Source organism: Cydia fagiglandana, chromosome 13 (genome assembly GCF_963556715.1).
Source record: "Cydia fagiglandana chromosome 13, ilCydFagi1.1, whole genome shotgun sequence".
Classification (NCBI taxonomy): domain Eukaryota; kingdom Metazoa; phylum Arthropoda; class Insecta; order Lepidoptera; family Tortricidae; genus Cydia; species Cydia fagiglandana.
In genome coordinates this window covers 5,806,041-5,824,060 of record NC_085944.1, presented here as the reverse complement: position 1 = coordinate 5,824,060, position 18,020 = coordinate 5,806,041, and the positions used below count along the sequence as shown (strand labels likewise).

The 18,020-nt window shown below is 38.7% G+C and overlaps 2 protein-coding genes across 3 annotated transcripts; both read right to left on the bottom strand.

The window, feature by feature from the left end:
- Window positions 1-7,922: 7,922 nt before the first annotated feature.
- On the bottom strand, window positions 7,923-9,008 carry LOC134669777 (uncharacterized protein DDB_G0290685-like). 2 transcript variants are annotated; one of them, XM_063527406.1, is made up of 2 exons: window positions 8,749-9,008; window positions 7,923-8,700 (listed from the first exon to the last, which is right to left on the bottom strand). In XM_063527406.1, the coding sequence occupies exons 1-2, from the start codon at window positions 8,996-8,998 to the stop codon at window positions 7,955-7,957; spliced, it is 996 nt and encodes a 331-aa protein (XP_063383476.1). In that variant the 5' UTR covers window positions 8,999-9,008; the 3' UTR covers window positions 7,923-7,954. The 2 variants fall into 2 exon arrangements, with proteins under 2 accessions (XP_063383476.1, XP_063383475.1); XM_063527405.1 differs by having other exon boundaries at window positions 7,923-8,724; window positions 8,773-9,008.
- Window positions 9,009-9,355: 347 nt separating this feature from the next.
- LOC134669872 (uncharacterized) lies at window positions 9,356-18,012 on the bottom strand (the record flags this gene model as incomplete). The annotated part of the gene is made up of 11 exons (XM_063527490.1): window positions 17,623-18,012; window positions 17,483-17,550; window positions 16,805-16,914; window positions 14,845-15,075; window positions 12,827-12,941; window positions 12,298-12,358; window positions 11,791-11,914; window positions 11,505-11,640; window positions 11,140-11,292; window positions 10,577-10,725; window positions 9,356-9,884 (listed from the first exon to the last, which is right to left on the bottom strand). Coding segments are annotated over exons 1-11 (1,779 nt in total), but the record flags the coding sequence as incomplete, so codon positions are not given.
- Between the last annotated feature and the right edge of the window lie 8 nt (window positions 18,013-18,020).

The window sequence follows — 18,020 nt, the reverse complement described above, 5'->3', positions numbered from 1 at the left end:
ACCTCTAGCCGCCCAGAGACCTATAAAAAGGTCTCCTGTTCCATTCTAATTTGAACTTTGTGTTAACAAAATAAAATTTAATTTTGCTTGGCAAGGTTTGACGTATGGGCGGCGTGAGGTTAACCCCCGGGGGCACCACCCTTATGAGGTCTTCTGTTGTGCACGTATTTGAACACAGGGAACACTGCATCATATGTTGCGTTGTTTGTACCTACAAACATTCGCATTGTCCCGAATTGATCCAATTTCAATTTCCTTACACTTTATGATTTTTTTTCGGTCTAGGACCTGATGCGTCAATTGAATTGAAGCCCAGAGAGTACAAAGAAGAAGTTCTGAGCCGTCGGAGCAGTGACAGCATGACGGAAGGCGACGGTAATCATAATTAAAGAGCATGGCTCTTGTCAGTTTTCGTTGTCCTCGGCCAAGTTCTTTAGGTCCCTGTAAGACACGACATTTTGCTTTTGCTTTTAGTTGTAGTGTATAGCTTGCTCGTGGTTTTCATCTTCCTCTCCCGGCTTCGATCTTGCCTTCTAATATAGTTTTAAAGAAAGTGTCGTGTCTTATCAAGTGACTTATCATTTTGCCTGGTCTATCTAACTATATGGCCTTGGTACAAAAAATATTTTTCAATTGTAGCGTTGGAACCGTTACAAACAGTTTTTTTAAACTATCCCAATATATGTATTATTATATTTTATATTTTAATAAAATGTGAGATCTTAAACTAGGTTAGATTTGGCTTGGCCAGTTTTTATCAGAATTACAATATATATATTAATGTTGAATAACTTTATAAAATGACCGATGTAATGAAAACTGGCCAAGTCAAATCTAACCTACTTTAAGATCTCTAATTTTTTTTTAAATAACAGCAATTGTTATAGGTATCCAATAAACCAAGAAATAGAGTTTAATACTTGTTTATAATGTTATTTTGGTCCTATAAATACATATTTGGATTTTGCATAGAACAGCCAAGCATAATTTTTGTATTGAAATTGGCTCCTTTTTTACATTTATGTTTTGGTGGGATTCATCATTTACCTTCATCCCCTCAGGGCGCGGTCTCCGATAGACATTGTGCGCTGCGTTCAACGTGGCACAGAGCCAACAGGAGTGGTCATTTCTCCATACAAACGTACTCCTCGTTTTCCTCCGTGGTTTTTGAAGCTAGAACAATGATTTTTTCAACACAGATTAATATTGTCAATATCTGTGTCGGACCGTTTTGCTTTTTTTGATATTTTTGTTTTTTAAGGCGCTAGAACCCTTCAAAAATGGCCAAAATGGCCTAATTGACTATGCCGCAATGAGAGGCGTGGCATTCAAAACTGATATCAATTAGCCAAAAAAGCAAAACAATCCGACACAGATAATTTCATAATCATTTAGATTTCCAAATTTGGTTACGATTGGTTAAGTTTTGGAGGAGGAAACAGAGGAGTACGAAACCTCGATTTTTGAGATTTTTACGCAGGATTTTTCGCCTTGTCCTTATCGCACTACTTTTAGGTGCCGCTTCCGTTAGCGGGACGGGTATATTTACCTAAAATATTTAAAACTCAGCTCCTGTTTCATCTTAATTAACTTATTAGCACCATTCTCTTGTAAATAAACTCTGAAAGTACATTTTAGCGCAATACACCGTTTGAGATCAAAGTTCAATCGAAAGAGGTTTTAAATGCATTTCGCTCGTGTGATGAAGTGTGTCTCGAACAGTTTACAAATGCACCAACCATTCATTACTTTATTTGTAACGAAATAATTAGAAGATTAGCAATACTGCTTGCCGTGTGTAACTTAACCTCTAGCCGCCCAGAGACCTATAAAAAGGTCTCCTGTTCCATTCTAATTTGAACCTCATTTTTGACATATCAAAATTGCATTTTTCTTGGCAACTTTTGACGTCTGGGCGGCTAGAGATTAACGAGGATGGACTTTTCCTGTATCGATTGCAAAGCCAGCTTAAATGTTTGGCTTATAGAATGGGCACATCTGCTTGCAAACTTTTGCCTAACTAGAATCGAATTAGGGCCAGTTAGCAGTAAGTAACAAGTTTTCTATTCAAGCTTTGTTTATCATTCATGATATTAACATTTACTTATGCCGGCTACACACGTAACTATAAATCGTAGCGATTAAACTGTGCAGTCGGACTGTGCAGATAAATCGAACGTTCCTAGTGCCTCCACACGCCTCCGATATCGCAATATATCTCCGCAAAGCTCACCCAAGAAACGCCATGTCATCATGTTAACCCTCTGTAGCAGTGGTGGGCAAAGTAAGGGACAGGTTCGGCCCGCGAAAGGGTTTTATCTGGCTCGCCGCCGGTCATTTAAAAAAATTTATAATATGGCCAGCCATATAATAAAAATACATTTTTGCTGTAAATCTGGCCCGCCTCTGAAATTCCTTCAAGTTTTGGCCCTTCATGAAGAAAGTTTGCCCACCACTGCTCTGGAGTTAGATTTATGATTTCTCTATATGTGTATAATGTAGGTAAAGCCATACGATTAAATAAAATTAACACATTCAATGCCAGCGCGTGCTACGCGCTATGAGCGTAGGCGAAAACATGAAAAATCCCGTACATAAAAAAATAGCAAAGCTACGAACAGAGAACCCTACTATCAGGTCACTGGCACTAAATTCAGTACCGTCTTTACCATAAGGGCACACGGGGCCTGTGCCCAGGGCCGCAATCCTCAGGGGGCCCCGAAGGATAGACAGTAACAGTATATTTGATCACCCATAATAAGATTAATAAGTAGAAAATCTGTTAAATGTTCATTCTAATCTTCATTTCATTTTCGTTTAATTTATCAGGATCATAGTAGTAAAATGTTAGTTTAATTCGCTTTCTTTACTTTCCAAAAGGAAAGGGCTTCAAATTCTTATGTGCCAAGCTTCTTATGTTAGGGTTCCGTACCCAAAGGGTAAAACGGGACCCTATTACTAAGACTTTGCTGTCCGTCCGTCCGTCTGTCTGTCACCAGGCTGTATCTCACGAACCGTGATAGCTAGACAGTTGAAATTTTCACAGATGATGTATTTCTGTTGTCGCTATAACAACAAATACTAAAAACAGAATAAAATAAAGATTTAAGTGGGGCTCCCATACAGCAAACGTGATTTTTGACCAAAGTTAAGCAACGTCGGGCGTGGTCAGTACTTGGATGGGTGACCGTTTTCTTTTTGCATTTTTTTCCATCTTTTTTTTGCTTTATGGTACGGAACCCTTCGTGCGCGAGTCCGACTCGCACTTGTTTTCATTACGTTTTTCATTTATGTAATTAATTGAATAATGACCCACGTGCGCACACAAGCGAGCGACGTGAAGTACTGCCGAAATGAACGATCGCCATCCACACGCAACGATAAAACTGTGCAGATCAGCGATAATCGACAACGATTTGTCATACACACGGCAGATAAAACTGCGCAAATCGGACTGCACAGTTTAATCGCTACGATTTATAGTTACTTGTGTGGCCTGCATTAAGAGTAATTAATTGAAAACTAAATATAATATGTATATACCGGGTGTGGCCTGTAATATCAGCAAAAAAATAAACTGTAGGCTGTACTCCTCATACTGATCAACATTTGTTCGGCGACTTTTAAAAATAACTTGTGGTTTGATTTTTAATACACTTTAAAGTTTATTCTAAGACGCAATGTATTGCGAATTTTGTTATGTTTAAGGCGTGACAAGCAACGTCAATCACAATGATATGGCGTGGCGATGGCGTCCATTGAAGATAATATTTGTTTTATATGAAAAATGGGAGTCTAAATACTTCATAATTTTTAAAAGTTGTTGTACTAAAGTGTCACTGTTTGAGGAGTACAATCTATGTTTTAATTATTTTGCTCATGTTACAGGCCACACCCGGTATAAATACAATGGAAAATTGAGGCCAAAAATACATTGTTTTCTTATCTACGAGGAAAATATCTCCTGGTTACGAAGAACAACAAGTTTATCGTGTATAAATAGACTATGTATACACTACACTACAGCTATACTTAGTCAAAAACCATTCCGTACTTTTTAGTATTTGTGACGTTATCTATGTAAAGGGACCTTATTGTCGATGGCGCTTCCGCCATTATCAAAGATGTTCTGATATAAATACCACGCCGCGCGACATGTGCGTCGTAAGCGCCATAGACAATAAGGTCCCTTTTCATAGATAATGCCATATTTGTTGTTGTAGCGGCAACAGAAATACATCATCTGTGAAAATTTCAACTGTGTAGTGTCACGGTTCATGAGATATGCCTGGGGACAGACAGACAGACGGACAGTGAAGTCTTAGTAAAAGTGTCCCGTTTTTACCCTTTAGGTACGTAACCCTAATTAGGTACCCTAAAAACGCTCATTGATTCCAGAATTTAAAGCGGCGGAGGCCCCTGGGTCACAAATAAATTTTGTGGCATTTTTACCGTCTTGGCTATACAAAGGAACTACAAAGTATATCGAATACTCTGAACCTACGCGTACCACTCAAAGTTCGACGTCAATCACTCGTACTCGCACTGTTAAGGTAAAGAAAGTGATCAAAGTGTCAAAGGCACCTAAGACGAGGGTGCTAAGTACTACAACAAAATCGAAGAAAGTGTCGAAAGCCAGCAAGAAAGTACAACCACGTACAATACAAGTAACAAGAACATCGATCAGAGCGTCAAAAACCAGTCAGTCGGCCAGTCAAAAACCATCAAGAACTACCAAGAAAGTCGAATCGAGCCAGTTTTCAAATGTTGTGAGGGACTTTTGGAAATCTATCGTAAGATTTTTTTCCGTGTGGTATGCATCTGTTTATGTGCCTATAATAACGTAAGGTTGGGAGGATGTAATCGTGACTGCTAGATGATGAATGAAGATACGATTCACTGTGGTTTGAATTGTCAATGAGCACGTAGGCGAGCGAATAAAGAGCAGTATGAAAGACGAAGTAAACAAATATCTAATAAACTCGTAGTTATACTGTAGATAGTGTAAATAATCCCATTTATTTCTTTCCCTGTACTAAACTTTTATATAACATAAAATAATGATTGAAATTGAACGCTGTATATACAATAATATAATACAAAGCATACAGTAAGAGCCACTTACACCACACCACCCAGGGTTTGCCACTAACTCAAAGTTAACCGTTAACACAGGGTTAAATTGTACTGGTTACCGGATTTAACCGGTTAACCCCGTGTCAGTGGTTAACCCTGGATAGCCCTAAGCAATGTAAGCAGATTGATTTGGTATCATCCAAATTATTATCTTTGAGCTGGTACCTAATCAAAATTAGGTCTAGTCGCTTGTTTAACTTAGTAGCTCGTTCATCCAAATAACTACATAACTTTTTATATTTTTAGACTGAATCCTCAACTTCAGTAACGAGAATTCCAAAAGCAGCGTCAAAATCCCTTAAACCAAGGCCAACCAAGACTATATCAATAAAACACCAAACGAGTACCTTGCGACCACATGTTATCAGGGTCTTCAGGCCTAAATCAACCCTTTACAAGTGGCGTCCTACAAAGCCAGAAAAATTCTTCTACAAGACTTCCACTGCGAATTATCGCAGGAGGATAATGAAGGAAGATTTGGGCAATCCCGAAATGGAGATATGGATTCCGTCGTACGGGAGGTAAGTTTCCTGTGCTTGCAGATTTTTTTCTTGGGTTAGGTATAACCGCTGATGTAAAAGAGGGTTGGTATAAGTTTAACTTACGTATCTGTGCGCCTACTTCTGGCATCATAGCTCCGAAACAAATGAACGAATATGTGTGTGATGGTTATTCTTTAATCGTAAATATTTTCTGTTGTGTCGGTTCCCCAATACATTGTATGTTGCTAGATAATTATCAATATTTAAGGGCTTACTCTTGTCGGTGAAGTAATCGCCACTCTTCTCTTTGATCCAGCCTTTTAACTACTTCGTACGATACGACAGAAACTTTATCTTTTATTTGGCTCAGATATGTGAGCCTGGGCTTTCCTGCGTCTGTTCCTCTCAATCTTGCCCTCCAGGATGTTAAAAAAGAATCTGTCGTGCAGTAACAGGTGGCCTACTACTATAAGCTAAATTAAAAGTTACTTATTCACGACATAATTATTATATACTAAATCTCATTTGTTAAAAAAAACACATACGAAATTTATAAGTACTAATTAATCTGTTGGAAGTTTGCTTGAACACAACAGTTACTATTTCAACTATTTGTAATGTATAGGTAGATGTTTCAAATGTACCAAGATCTCAAATACCATTATTAGATTAGATACTCGTACATTTAAGCTTATATTAATTAAATGAAATTCTACACCACTACAGGCACAAGGGGCTCCCAATGCGACATTGGCATGTGTCGACCAAAACTGTTAAAGAAGCCGACACAACCTACGACGAGAACTATTACAGAACATTTTTATATTTTTGAAGACAATTACAATACGAATTAGTACATTATTGTAAGGTAACGTACTTTGATGTTACAACTTGTGAGTTGAAGCGGAGTAGCAGAAATGTCGTAGGTTAGTAACTATTTATCTACTTACAGCATAGTAGACCCCTATTGGCTGTGAATGTCAAGTTTAAGTTTTTTATTTAGGCCATAAGATCCTATAACACACAAGGGAGCGCGCACGAACTGTAGGTGGTAGCGCCTGCATAACGAGTATTCGCTTGAAGTGACAATTTGGTCACGACCGAGATGGCAGACCCTTCAAAGCTGTGTAATGTTAGCTAGGCAGTTCCATGTGATAGGTATGTTAGTTTTGTTGGCTGCGTTTTAATCAGCTTTATTTCTCAATAGCTGACTGTCTGTAAAAATATTGACAGCTACTATAAATGTTAATTGACCTGTACAAATGTTACAATCTTTAAAGCACCTGTTGTTATGTTGTCAAGTTTAGAGAGCAGTTTTTCTGATATACTCTTATAAATGCAACTATTTTTAGTCAGCTTTATGACGCAGTTTTTTTTAAATAAATATTATTTTATTTGTGTATTTTTTGCGCATATCTTTCTCGAGATTAATATTTTATAAGTACGAGCCTAGCCTAATCATTACCGAATTAGTTAAAAGGGCATCGTCCGTCCAGTGGCGGCCCTCATTGGAGGGATTGTGCTTTCACTTCGGTTACGAGGAAAATAGACCAAAAATAGTTTATAAGGTAATCATTTTGTCATAGTTTGTGCGGAAAGAGTAGAGTCGTGAAATGTATAGCAGCCCATATATTCAGACTCTATTAAAATTCATAACTTTAGCAGGCGTGGCTCACTCCGCGATTTCGTCGCTTTGCTACAGGTAGCTATAAGTACATCTGTTCCACCCCAATTTTGGGGAAAGCCATAAGCCGCGCGTGGCCACCTAGCGGCCATATCTGTGCTGATCGTAACAGACACGTTTTGTTAGAGAGTGAGTCTTCTGTACATAGTACTATTATTTATTCTGTGACTTTAGTAGCATTAGTACTATTCCCCATTCAACTGTACGAGAGGTGCGATACGCAGCCAGCGCGTAAGCATTCGTTGGACCACGCCACGCAGTAGCTGTTTGGGGTTGTAAAAGTCAGCTTTATTACTAAGGCCATAAAGACCTTACAAGATTATTATACTTTACCCTATGGACTAGAGTACTAGAGCTTAAAAACAACTTTCTACAGCCACCATAACAGACAACATTGACATTGACATAGTTTACGAGCGTGACAAACAACCAAGAATTAAGTGTAGCGGCCCCTGGTTATTCAATTTTTAATTGGTAACTATAGTTATTTGTTTTATAGGTAAGGGGGCAAAGTTGTTGTTTAACGGCTCGTGCTATATTGACACCCGAGCAAGCGAAAGATTCCAAAATTTATTCAAACTTATGAATTTTTATTTATGGAATTTGATAAAATAAGACAATACAAAAAAAACATTACTTTATTGCAAGCATTTCAACGGATCTCATTTTCTAACATATGCAGATTTTGCTGTCGACGAGTGTTATGTACGTTGGTTGGCAGAACCTTTATGTCCTCCGAGGAGTCATTTCCTTTTTTAGTAGTTTCACCTTCAATTGTGACAGCATGTTTATCGTCGGTATGATTATTTGCACCGTATCTTTGTGACTTATCTGCCATCGAACGTCTCTCGATGTTATCATCACTAAAGAAATTTTCATCTAAAAAGGGCTTACCCTCCTCAGAATCGACAGCCCACATCTTTTTTACACCTGTGTCGCCAGCGTTCTGTTCATCATTGTTATTTCCACGATCGCTGTCTGCAATTTCGTCATTATTGTCTTCAACAGGAGTAGCCTTAATATCAGCACTGTCATTTACGTCTTCATTAATAGCATTGTCAGATTCTTTCAATCCTCCATCGCCATTGTCACTCTGAAGGCCATTAGCAGCAACATCTCCCTGGGAGTTCGTATTATCGTCGGAAAAAAAATCCTTTTCTAAATGATCATCAGAAAAAAAGTTTTCCTCTATATGACCATCAGAAAAGAAATCTTTTTGTATATGTTCGTCAGACAAGAAATCTTTTTGTATATGCTCTTCAGACAAGAAATCTTTTTGTATATGTTCGTCAGACAAGAAATCTTTCTTTTTAGTATCATCATCAACAGCGACATCATCGTTTGTTTGTTTTCCATCATCGTCTTCAACTGCACCTTCGTCTCCATCTTCAACTGCACCTTCGTCTCCATCTTCCACTGCACCTTCGTCCTCATCCGCCACTGCACCTTCGTCCTCATCTTCCACTGCACCTTCGTCCTCACCTTCAGCTGCACCTTCAGCTCCGTCTTCAACCGCTTCATCAAGTGGAGCTTCATTGTTTTCTGCTGTCATGTCGGAAATAAAATCTTCCTGTAAATTATCGTCACTGAAAAAATCTTTATCTAAAAAGTCGTCAGATAAGAAGTCATCTCCTTTGACACTTTTGAGTTGACTACCATCCAAGGCTAGTTTATTGAAACCATCCTGTGAAATCATCGACTCCTCTTCATCATCCTGCATCGGCCACCCAATAAAATCATGTTCGACGCCCTGCCCATTAACACTCTTTAGTTTACCTTGGCTGCCTACATTCCTATCATTATCATCACTCTTAAATGTTGCAATGTTACCCTCGTTGTCCGCTACTACGTCATCGTCTACACCTACATCGACTTCTATATCCGCTACTGCGTCATCATCTACACCAACATCGACTTCTGCAATTGTATCTACAACGCCCTCAGCATCATCGTTTACACCTCCATCATCTCCTGTATCTGTCAAACCTTCCGCATTCTCTGCATCACTGACAGCCATATTAGGTTTTCCGTCAGCGTCTTTCACTCCTTCATTATCTTCACTATTTTCACTAGGCTCTCCACCACCCAATACTTCATTGTCTTCAACATTATCTTTTTTGCCATCAGTTTCAAATTCTGACAGAAAATCATTTTCTAAATTATCGTCACTGAAGAAATTTTCATCAAGAACATCGTCAGAAAAGAACTCTTCATCCGAGAAGAAATTCTCGTCCAGACCATCAGAGAAGAATTCATCTTTATTATTCAATTGCTTTTCTTTAGCAGTGTTATCTCCAGAATCGTCATTGTCATCTACACCTCCATTTTCATCCCTTCCCTCTTCTTCATTACCAGCAACATCACCGCCATCACCATCACCACCATCACCATCACCACCATCATCATAGTTGTTGTCATCGTCGCCTTGCTTATTTCCATCGATGGGTGCACCTAATATACTTGTCAAGTGATCTTTAATTCGTACTGGTAACTCGTTCAGCATATGACCATACACCAACGATTGATATCCGTGCCGATCTGTATATTGTGTTTCCCACGGGATGATTGAGAACTCCAAGGACCTTGAAAAGGAACCAGAAAAGAAAACATTAGAAATAATTTAGGTATATATCACGCAAAATAGGCGCAAGTCGTAGAGTTGCGGAAAATCGCCCGAACTAACAATACAGTACAAATTAAGTTGCAAGTATCAAATGCAGCTCATATATATCACTGGTGCTCCAATGTTACATATCTCAAATATTAACTCACTGTCATTTGTAATTTTTTAAATTGCATGCTCAGGCGTTGCCATTTTTTTTTTTTTTTTGGTGGACGTCTTACACAGATCAACCTAGCCCCAAACTAAGCAAAGCTTGTACTATGGGTGCTAGGCGACGATAAACATACTTATATAGATAAATACATACTTATATACATAGAAAACACCCATGACTCAGGAACAAATATTAGTGTTTATCACACAAATAAATGCCCTTACTGGGATTCGAACCCAGGACCATCGGCTTAGCAGGCAGGGTCACTACCCACTAGGCCAGACCGGTCGTCAAAATGCTATGTATAGAAAAAAAGCGTAAGTAGGTACGCGTTTTCAAAAATCATCAAGATAAGCAACAAAAAAATGCCTAAATACGGTTATATATGTTCTAAAAACTTTCAGTGTTATCCTTGTACGTTAAAACCGATATTGAAGATACTTATTGTTACAAATATATTATTTTTACATCTGAACTAAGTAAACTAAAATATGTACCTCCAACCCGTCAAAAGAATATCTCGTAACTCGGTCCGTCCTTTCTGTATGTCGATAATAATGTTCACAGTGATGTCCGTCAGTTCGGCAGCAAAATCATGCGTCGTACTTCCTTTGCCATCGTCATCATGGCTAACTTTACCATGTATCTAAAAAATATCACATTACATTAAAATACTGAACGAAATAATGAATCCGATTCAAAAAGAAAAGGCGCCATGCTAAACTCGGGGACAGTTGACTTAAAGGTATATTGCTTCGTAAAACTGACCTTACAGGCGAAACGAAGTGGGCCAGAATATGGGTGTCAGATCGCGTTGCGTAACCACCAATGTACTGGTCCACTTCTTCTTTCGAAGTAATCATCATCATCATCATATCAGCCAGAGGACGTCCACTGCTGGACATAGGCCTCCCCGAAAGAGTGCCACAATGACCCACCCGCACCCGCTTATTTATTTACTACGAACTAATATATAGGTATAAATCGAATCTGAGGGCATGATTTTTTAATAGACGTCATGTATCTTCTCTACAATGAATAAGTCTTCTCTCTTGCGTACCTGTATGGAACTGAAGGTGACTGCATCAGCCGCGGTATTAGGCTCCGAGCCGTCTTTATAAGGCCCTCCAGAGCGCGCCACGTAAGCTGTGTCGAGTCCGTACAACATCACGTCTTTCAGAGCCATGTGGCACTGCCATTTTGCCTTGTCCGTCTAAAACATGTCATTAAACAAGGACACTCAGTGAGGTCTGAACTACTGCTTTATTTAAGATGTAAGTACAAAGAAAAAGCCTGATGACAAACAACAAGTGGGTAGATAGTATTTAACCCATGTCGGCCCCATGATCCCAATCGGCATCAAGCGTCTGTAAAGACTTTTACGAGTTACGATGTGCTAAATAAAAAATAAAAATGAATCGGTACTTCTGTGTTCATGAGAATTTCGTAATTCGCCAGGTTGACATGTCCTTTGTTCGCTGTCAACGTCTTTTGATTTACTTTTGCAACGTAGTCCGTCATAAACTCAGCGTAGCTTTTAAACAGTTGGTGTTGACTATTTCTACAAGAAAATAACAATTTATATATATTATAGTTCTGCATTTTAAATATTCACTTGTTTAAATCTGTTCAACAACTTCAAACGTGCCAGCGCAAGATACGCCCTACGAGGGTAGATAAATTATATACTTAATAAAGGAGGTAACGGTACCTGAAGTTGGACACTTTGCTTCCGAGCACAACAGTAGTGTTGATGTAGCTATACATAGCTCCCTGCAGCTTTGTATGCAATTCCTCGCGAATGGGCTTCGAAATAACAATTTCCAGCTTTTCCTCTGCCATCGAAAATAACATATTAATTATTTGCATACCTTATGTTTCCTACTACTTAAACTTCGTTAAAATATGTTGTCAGTTCTGTTTCCAAAAGCAAAAGATAATCAGATATAATTTTGATAAGCAAAATAATTGTGACTTATTTCGCCTAAAACTTAGTATTGAACTATATGTAGGTACCAAATAGTGGATACTTATAAAAAGCCTTCTAAAAAGTTTATTTTTAGAAAAGTGAAATTAAAATTTAAACCAGTGAATGACCCGATCGAATTGTTGTTTTAAGAGAACCAAGGAAGTATTTGTTACACAGAAAGTTAGTTATACGATAAAAAGTATTCATTAAAAGGACTTAATTGGACTTGGTAATACTTGGAACACTCACTTGGCCCCTTAGGGAAATATGGCGCAATCACTGGCGGTGCTCCTGAGTTAGGTGTTGATATCTGTAACAATAATCACTATCATTTTGAAGTCATCTCTAAATAATACAAATTGCTAATTTTAATAGTGTATGAGGGCAGCTATCTTATTCTTACTACTATAGATATGAAACAACTTTCCCAATATTCTTTTCAGTTTATAATTGGCACTTGCAGATAAAAATAATGAACAGTCAGGGTTTATTTTTTGAATTTTTTACATATTATTTTATTAAAGTCCAAAACACTGTTGTTTAACAATTTTAGCTCATGGGACGAAACGAAGTAGAATACATATTTGAACGGACCATACTTATATATTTAGCGAATTTAATGAATTCCTGATTCTGGGCTATAACCGTGAAAATGGAAGTTCGCAATTTTGCGGGGATTTTTCTCTGTCACTCTAATTACGCCTTCGTTGGAGTAAAAGAGAGAGATCCCCGCAATTTGCGAATTACGGTTTTCGCTGTAGCCGCTCTGTATACCCACCTCGACCGTAAACTTGCAATTGCTGAGCATGAAACTGCTGTGTCCCATGTTGACAGAGTCCCCGTTCATGGTTGCTATCGAAATACCGGATAGTGAACAGTCTTCGACTACTATTCTGTGAAATAATAGAACAAACATACATAGACAAATGAACGCGTAAAAAGTGTTTCAATTGTTTCAAATATACAGGGTGTAATTTTTTACGTGATACAAAATATGTTTTTCTAACTCCATAAACAACTAGCAATTGAATGCTCCTACTCTCGTTGAAATCAGACAATTTTATTTTTAATTTTTTTATTTTTTTTCGTGATATTTTTTGTACTTTTAAAGGATATTATGATATTAAAACAGCTTTATAAGATATTTAAAATGTAAAGTGAACTAAATTACTTTTCAAAGTAGCATAAATCACAAAAAATGTTTAATGACTTGTGATTTACGCTACTTTGAAAAGTAATTTAGTTCACTTTACATTTTAAAGCTGTTTTAATATCATAATATCCTTTAAAAGTACAAAAAATATCACGAAAAAAAATAAAAAAATTAAAAATAAAATTGTCTGATTTCAACGAGAGTAGGAGCATTCAATTGCTAGTTGTTTATGGAGTTAGAAAAACATATTTTGTATCACGTAAAAAATTACACCCTGTATACAGGGTGATTCAGGAGACGTGAGCAGGACTAATACTGCGCATTTCGTAGATTATAAGCAACACTTTCGTATCAGTATTAGTGAGGTTAACGTTAATTTACTAGTCGTGTTAAAAAAAAGTTATTAATTTATTTACGACATGCGTGGTCACCCTAAAATTAGAATACTAAACTACCGATATTCTGTGTCAAATTGAATGTCACCACTGTCATCGCGGTCTGGTTACTTTTGAAAACTCGTATCTCACTCAAGTTTGACAGTTTATTTTCTTCGTAATCAAAAATTAAAGAGGTTTTATGCTTATTAATTAGGTCTTGTAGGGTGACCATGATTGTAGAGGATTAAATTTGCCCTCACCAAAAAGTTAAAAAATAGGAAAAAATCTGGCTGTTTCACCTAAATACGACGGTGATCGATCAATTATCAGTTACTGAGTGTGCAGGATTAGTCCTGCTCACGTCTCATGAATCACCCTGTATAACCTCTAACAATGGGACCGTGCACGATGACAGCGCCACATAGCGCAACTAAAGGCATATTTTGTCATAACTTTCAAACGAGAAGTAAACATCGTGATAATTTGGCGTTTTAAGATGCCATATGTTTTGTGGGAGCCACAGACAAGACATCCACCAGACTGAGCATAGTCTGCCACGCATACGGTAATTTTACTCCATGTTCCAGTCAAAAGTGTCTTTGTGTGACGTCCGTGTCTTTGAACGGACCAATTACGGCACGGAACTTTGCTCACCTCGTCCCGCGCACCCCCGCATTTTTGACATCATCGGTTGCATGAAATAATTGCTCTAAATAAACTCGGTCTACAAGATTCCTAGTCTATGGTGGGAGCTATATTTCCAAACTTTAGCACTTGACAACTTCATTACAGCATTATCTCAGTTCGAACATGGCTATAGACCGACCGCTTAAATGAGTCCTCGCCTCGCCTCGCTCGCCTGGGCGGCAGGCGTACGGCGCCCGCGCCTTCCCCGCCACTCTTATGCCGGCTACATACGTAACGATAAATCGTTGCGATAAAACTGTGCAGTCCGACTGTAACCCCGGCTACTCACGTAACGATAAATCGTAGCGATAAAACTGTGCAGTCCGACTGTGCAGATAAATCGAACCGTGTGTATAACAAATCGTTGTCGATTATCGTAACGATTTGTCATACACACGGCATTTTAATTCCTGTGTTGCAACTTTTTTTTCGGCATTTAAAGCAGGGGATTATGTTTCTGGGTATATTTTAGACCATTTGTCATAGAAAAGGAAACTCTTATAGCTGCAAATCTTCAGAAAATTCGCGTTTGTACGGGACAAACGGTAGACAATTTCATGGAATGCTCCAAATACTTACACCACTCTTCCGAAGTTGTCGACCTGCTGTAAGCTGAAGGGTGAGAGGTCTTTCTGGTCATCTGGACTGGCGTATATCACAGAGGAGGAATTCCTCGCTACGTAGTATGTCGTGTCTATAAACATGCGATCTACTTTCGACTCCACCTTCACGTAGTTAGAGGGCAGGTCTAAATTCAGCTTCGGTCCTATCAGAGCTGGCAGTTCTCTTAATACCATTTCAAAGAAATATCTGAAAGTTACGATAATTACTCTTCTTTTGAAGCAAAATTAAATAAAAAAACATTAGTCTGTAAAGTTCGATTTTTTTTTTGTAAATTGAACCATGTGCGAATAAAACAAGAAGACTGACAGTGTCTATACAAAATTACAAATTCGCAATATTCCAATGAAATGAAATGAAATTGTTTTATTCCAGAAATCTGGAATGAAATTCCAATATTAAGTGCCGTCGGTTGAACGAAAATTTGTTTGACAAGCGGTCTAAGAATCGAAAAAAAAAATAGATAGAACTGAGACCTACTTCAAAATAGCTCAGCTTCCGTTCAAAAGATGGCGCTACGGTGTACCGCCACCCGGTGTTACCCGAAAACAGCGGTAAGCGCCGAATTAAATGGTTGGAATTGGAACTGGGACCTGCTGCGCTAGCGACACTGACACCGAAGTAAGCTGACAATTACATGAGGAATGCGACTTTGTATAGACATTGCTGGTCTTGTTTATTCATCTATATTTGAACATCTTTTTATTTTAACTTTTATAAAAGCTTAGTTTGCCATCCCGAATATCCACACTCGATGCGTCCCTAATTCGTTTCCACCCGCTTAACTCGTTAATAATGCCATTTGGCTTCATGTTAACCATTTGCATATTATATTTCATTGTGAAACAAAGCGGTAGGTATATACGTATATATAAATACACAGCGTTCGAATTGAACACGGTTCAGCGATCCAACTGGCGCAGAATTTGCAATTTCTATCGATAACATTTATTTAGTTGAAACGTTGCGTAAGCCGGGTATGTGAATGCATGTTTACATTTAAAATTACCCTATCTTGCGCATAACTTGTAACGTTGCGAGATTTTCCTTATTTCGAATTTAGTAAAAACTTTTCGAAGCATCCAAGCCTGAAGCATGAAGCCGTTACGCATCATGCGCCGTGAAGGCTTTAACCCAGGGCTCTCCAAACCCCGGCCCGCGAAGCGTTCCAATCTGGCCCGCCGACAGCGGTCCAATCCGGCCCGCGGAAGCCAGGCTCCAGGTGTACAGCCCTAACAGCAGCAACCAGATATACCAAAAACCCCCCCTTGGGCGCCGACGGTGGCCCACGCGAAAATTCTGAGGCGCAATATGGCCCTCAGAAAAAAAAGTTTGGAGACGCCTGCTTTAACCCTTTAAACGCCACGCCTATCGTGTGCAGCGCGTCATGACGCGTCATCTTTGTCGCAATGCTCGAAAGTTAATAGGTATTGGGACAACCCAGGTATTGGGTCTACTGACGCGCGCGGCTCTGTAGCTCTTTACGGTCAAAGATTTTCTTTTAAGAGCGACGTTATAGATTGCTTACCTCGGTGTCTAATAATGTCTACCTACCTACTACAGTTATAATTGGTATTCTGCTCTGTAAAGCATGCAAACTAGACTGCGAAACATGGGCGCTCGAGTGGCAATGGATTTTGTCCAAGCTATAACGTCATCACGTGCGTCGGCCGGTCCATCTGGGCCAACAATCACTAATAGTTCTTGGTCTCTGTAGTAATAACTTAGAACAAACATTGAGCTTCCAACCGATGGAATTCTTTTTTAAATCCGCATTAAACCTAAACGACGCTATCGATCTAACGCGTCAAGATGATGTCCTCATACTTCGAAAAACAGTGTTGTGCCGTTGAATCGTTTCCAATAGTTAACGGTAGCAATACACTATATTTTATTAGATAGAAAAGGGCATACTGACACCATCACCACGCCGTCTGTTAGATGGAAGCCTCCTGCAAGGTAGTGTGCATCGTGCCTATCCGGCTCGTAGATATTTAGAGCTTTGGAACCGAAGTTTTGCTGCAGACTCTGAAATTATTCGAAAATAAGTAATTAATTGTGCTTTCCTATAATAATGTTAAAATGTATCGTATCATCTCCATTTGGATCTTCCTCTACCCCGAGATACGTCCTGTGGGGTGGAATCCAGTCCGTGGCCAACTTGACCCAGTGCTCCGGGTGCCTTCGGCTGATGTGCCCTGCCCAGTCCCATTTCAACTTAACCAATTCTTCTTCCTCGCGTTATCCCGGCATTTTGCCACGGCTCATGCGAGCCTGGGGTCCGCTTGACAATTAATCCCATGATTTGACGTAGGCACTAGTTTTTACGAAAGCGACTGCCATCTGACCTTCCAAACCAAAGGGGAAACTAGGCCTTATTGGGATTATTCCGGTTTCCTCACGATGTTTTCCTTTACCGAAAAGCGACTGGTAAATATCAAATGATATTTCGTACATATAAGTTCCGAAAAACTCATTGGTACGAGCCGGGGTTTGAACCCGCGTCCTCCGGATTGCAAGTCGCACGCTCTGCTCGCTAGGCCACCAGCGCTTCAACTTAACCAATTATCTAAACATACCGTGTACAGTTACCTACCGATGCAATTTCGTTTTCAAAAGCATGCCTATATTGCTTCCATTCCTTTTCAAACTGTGTGTGTATATCTGGAAATTAATATTATTTTAATTAAAATCCGATACGTACCGCTGAAATTGGATATTTTCTAATAAACTCACCACTATCGTAGTAGTTTCGTAGTGCATCATATATATTCGAACATTCGATATCTTTTATTATATAAAATGCTATTACTGAAAGCAAGTATAGAAATTTGATCATCTTTCAAAAAAGTACTATACCGGCATTACTTAAAATATCCTGAAAATCAGTATCAATCTAAGCATTCGAATGAACGCAATTTCAAATTAAATTGACTTGAAAATCTTTACGACCGAATATTCGATAAGAATAAAATAACCAATATAAGATTTCCGATTTAACCAAAGAAACGTTATGCTCAAACAAGTGATGAATAACAATAAGCCGAAATTATTTATTTTATTTTGTATTTTATACCTTACGTCATTATCCCAATGTAAAGTCGCTCACAGGCGAAATGATGATGTGGGTAAGT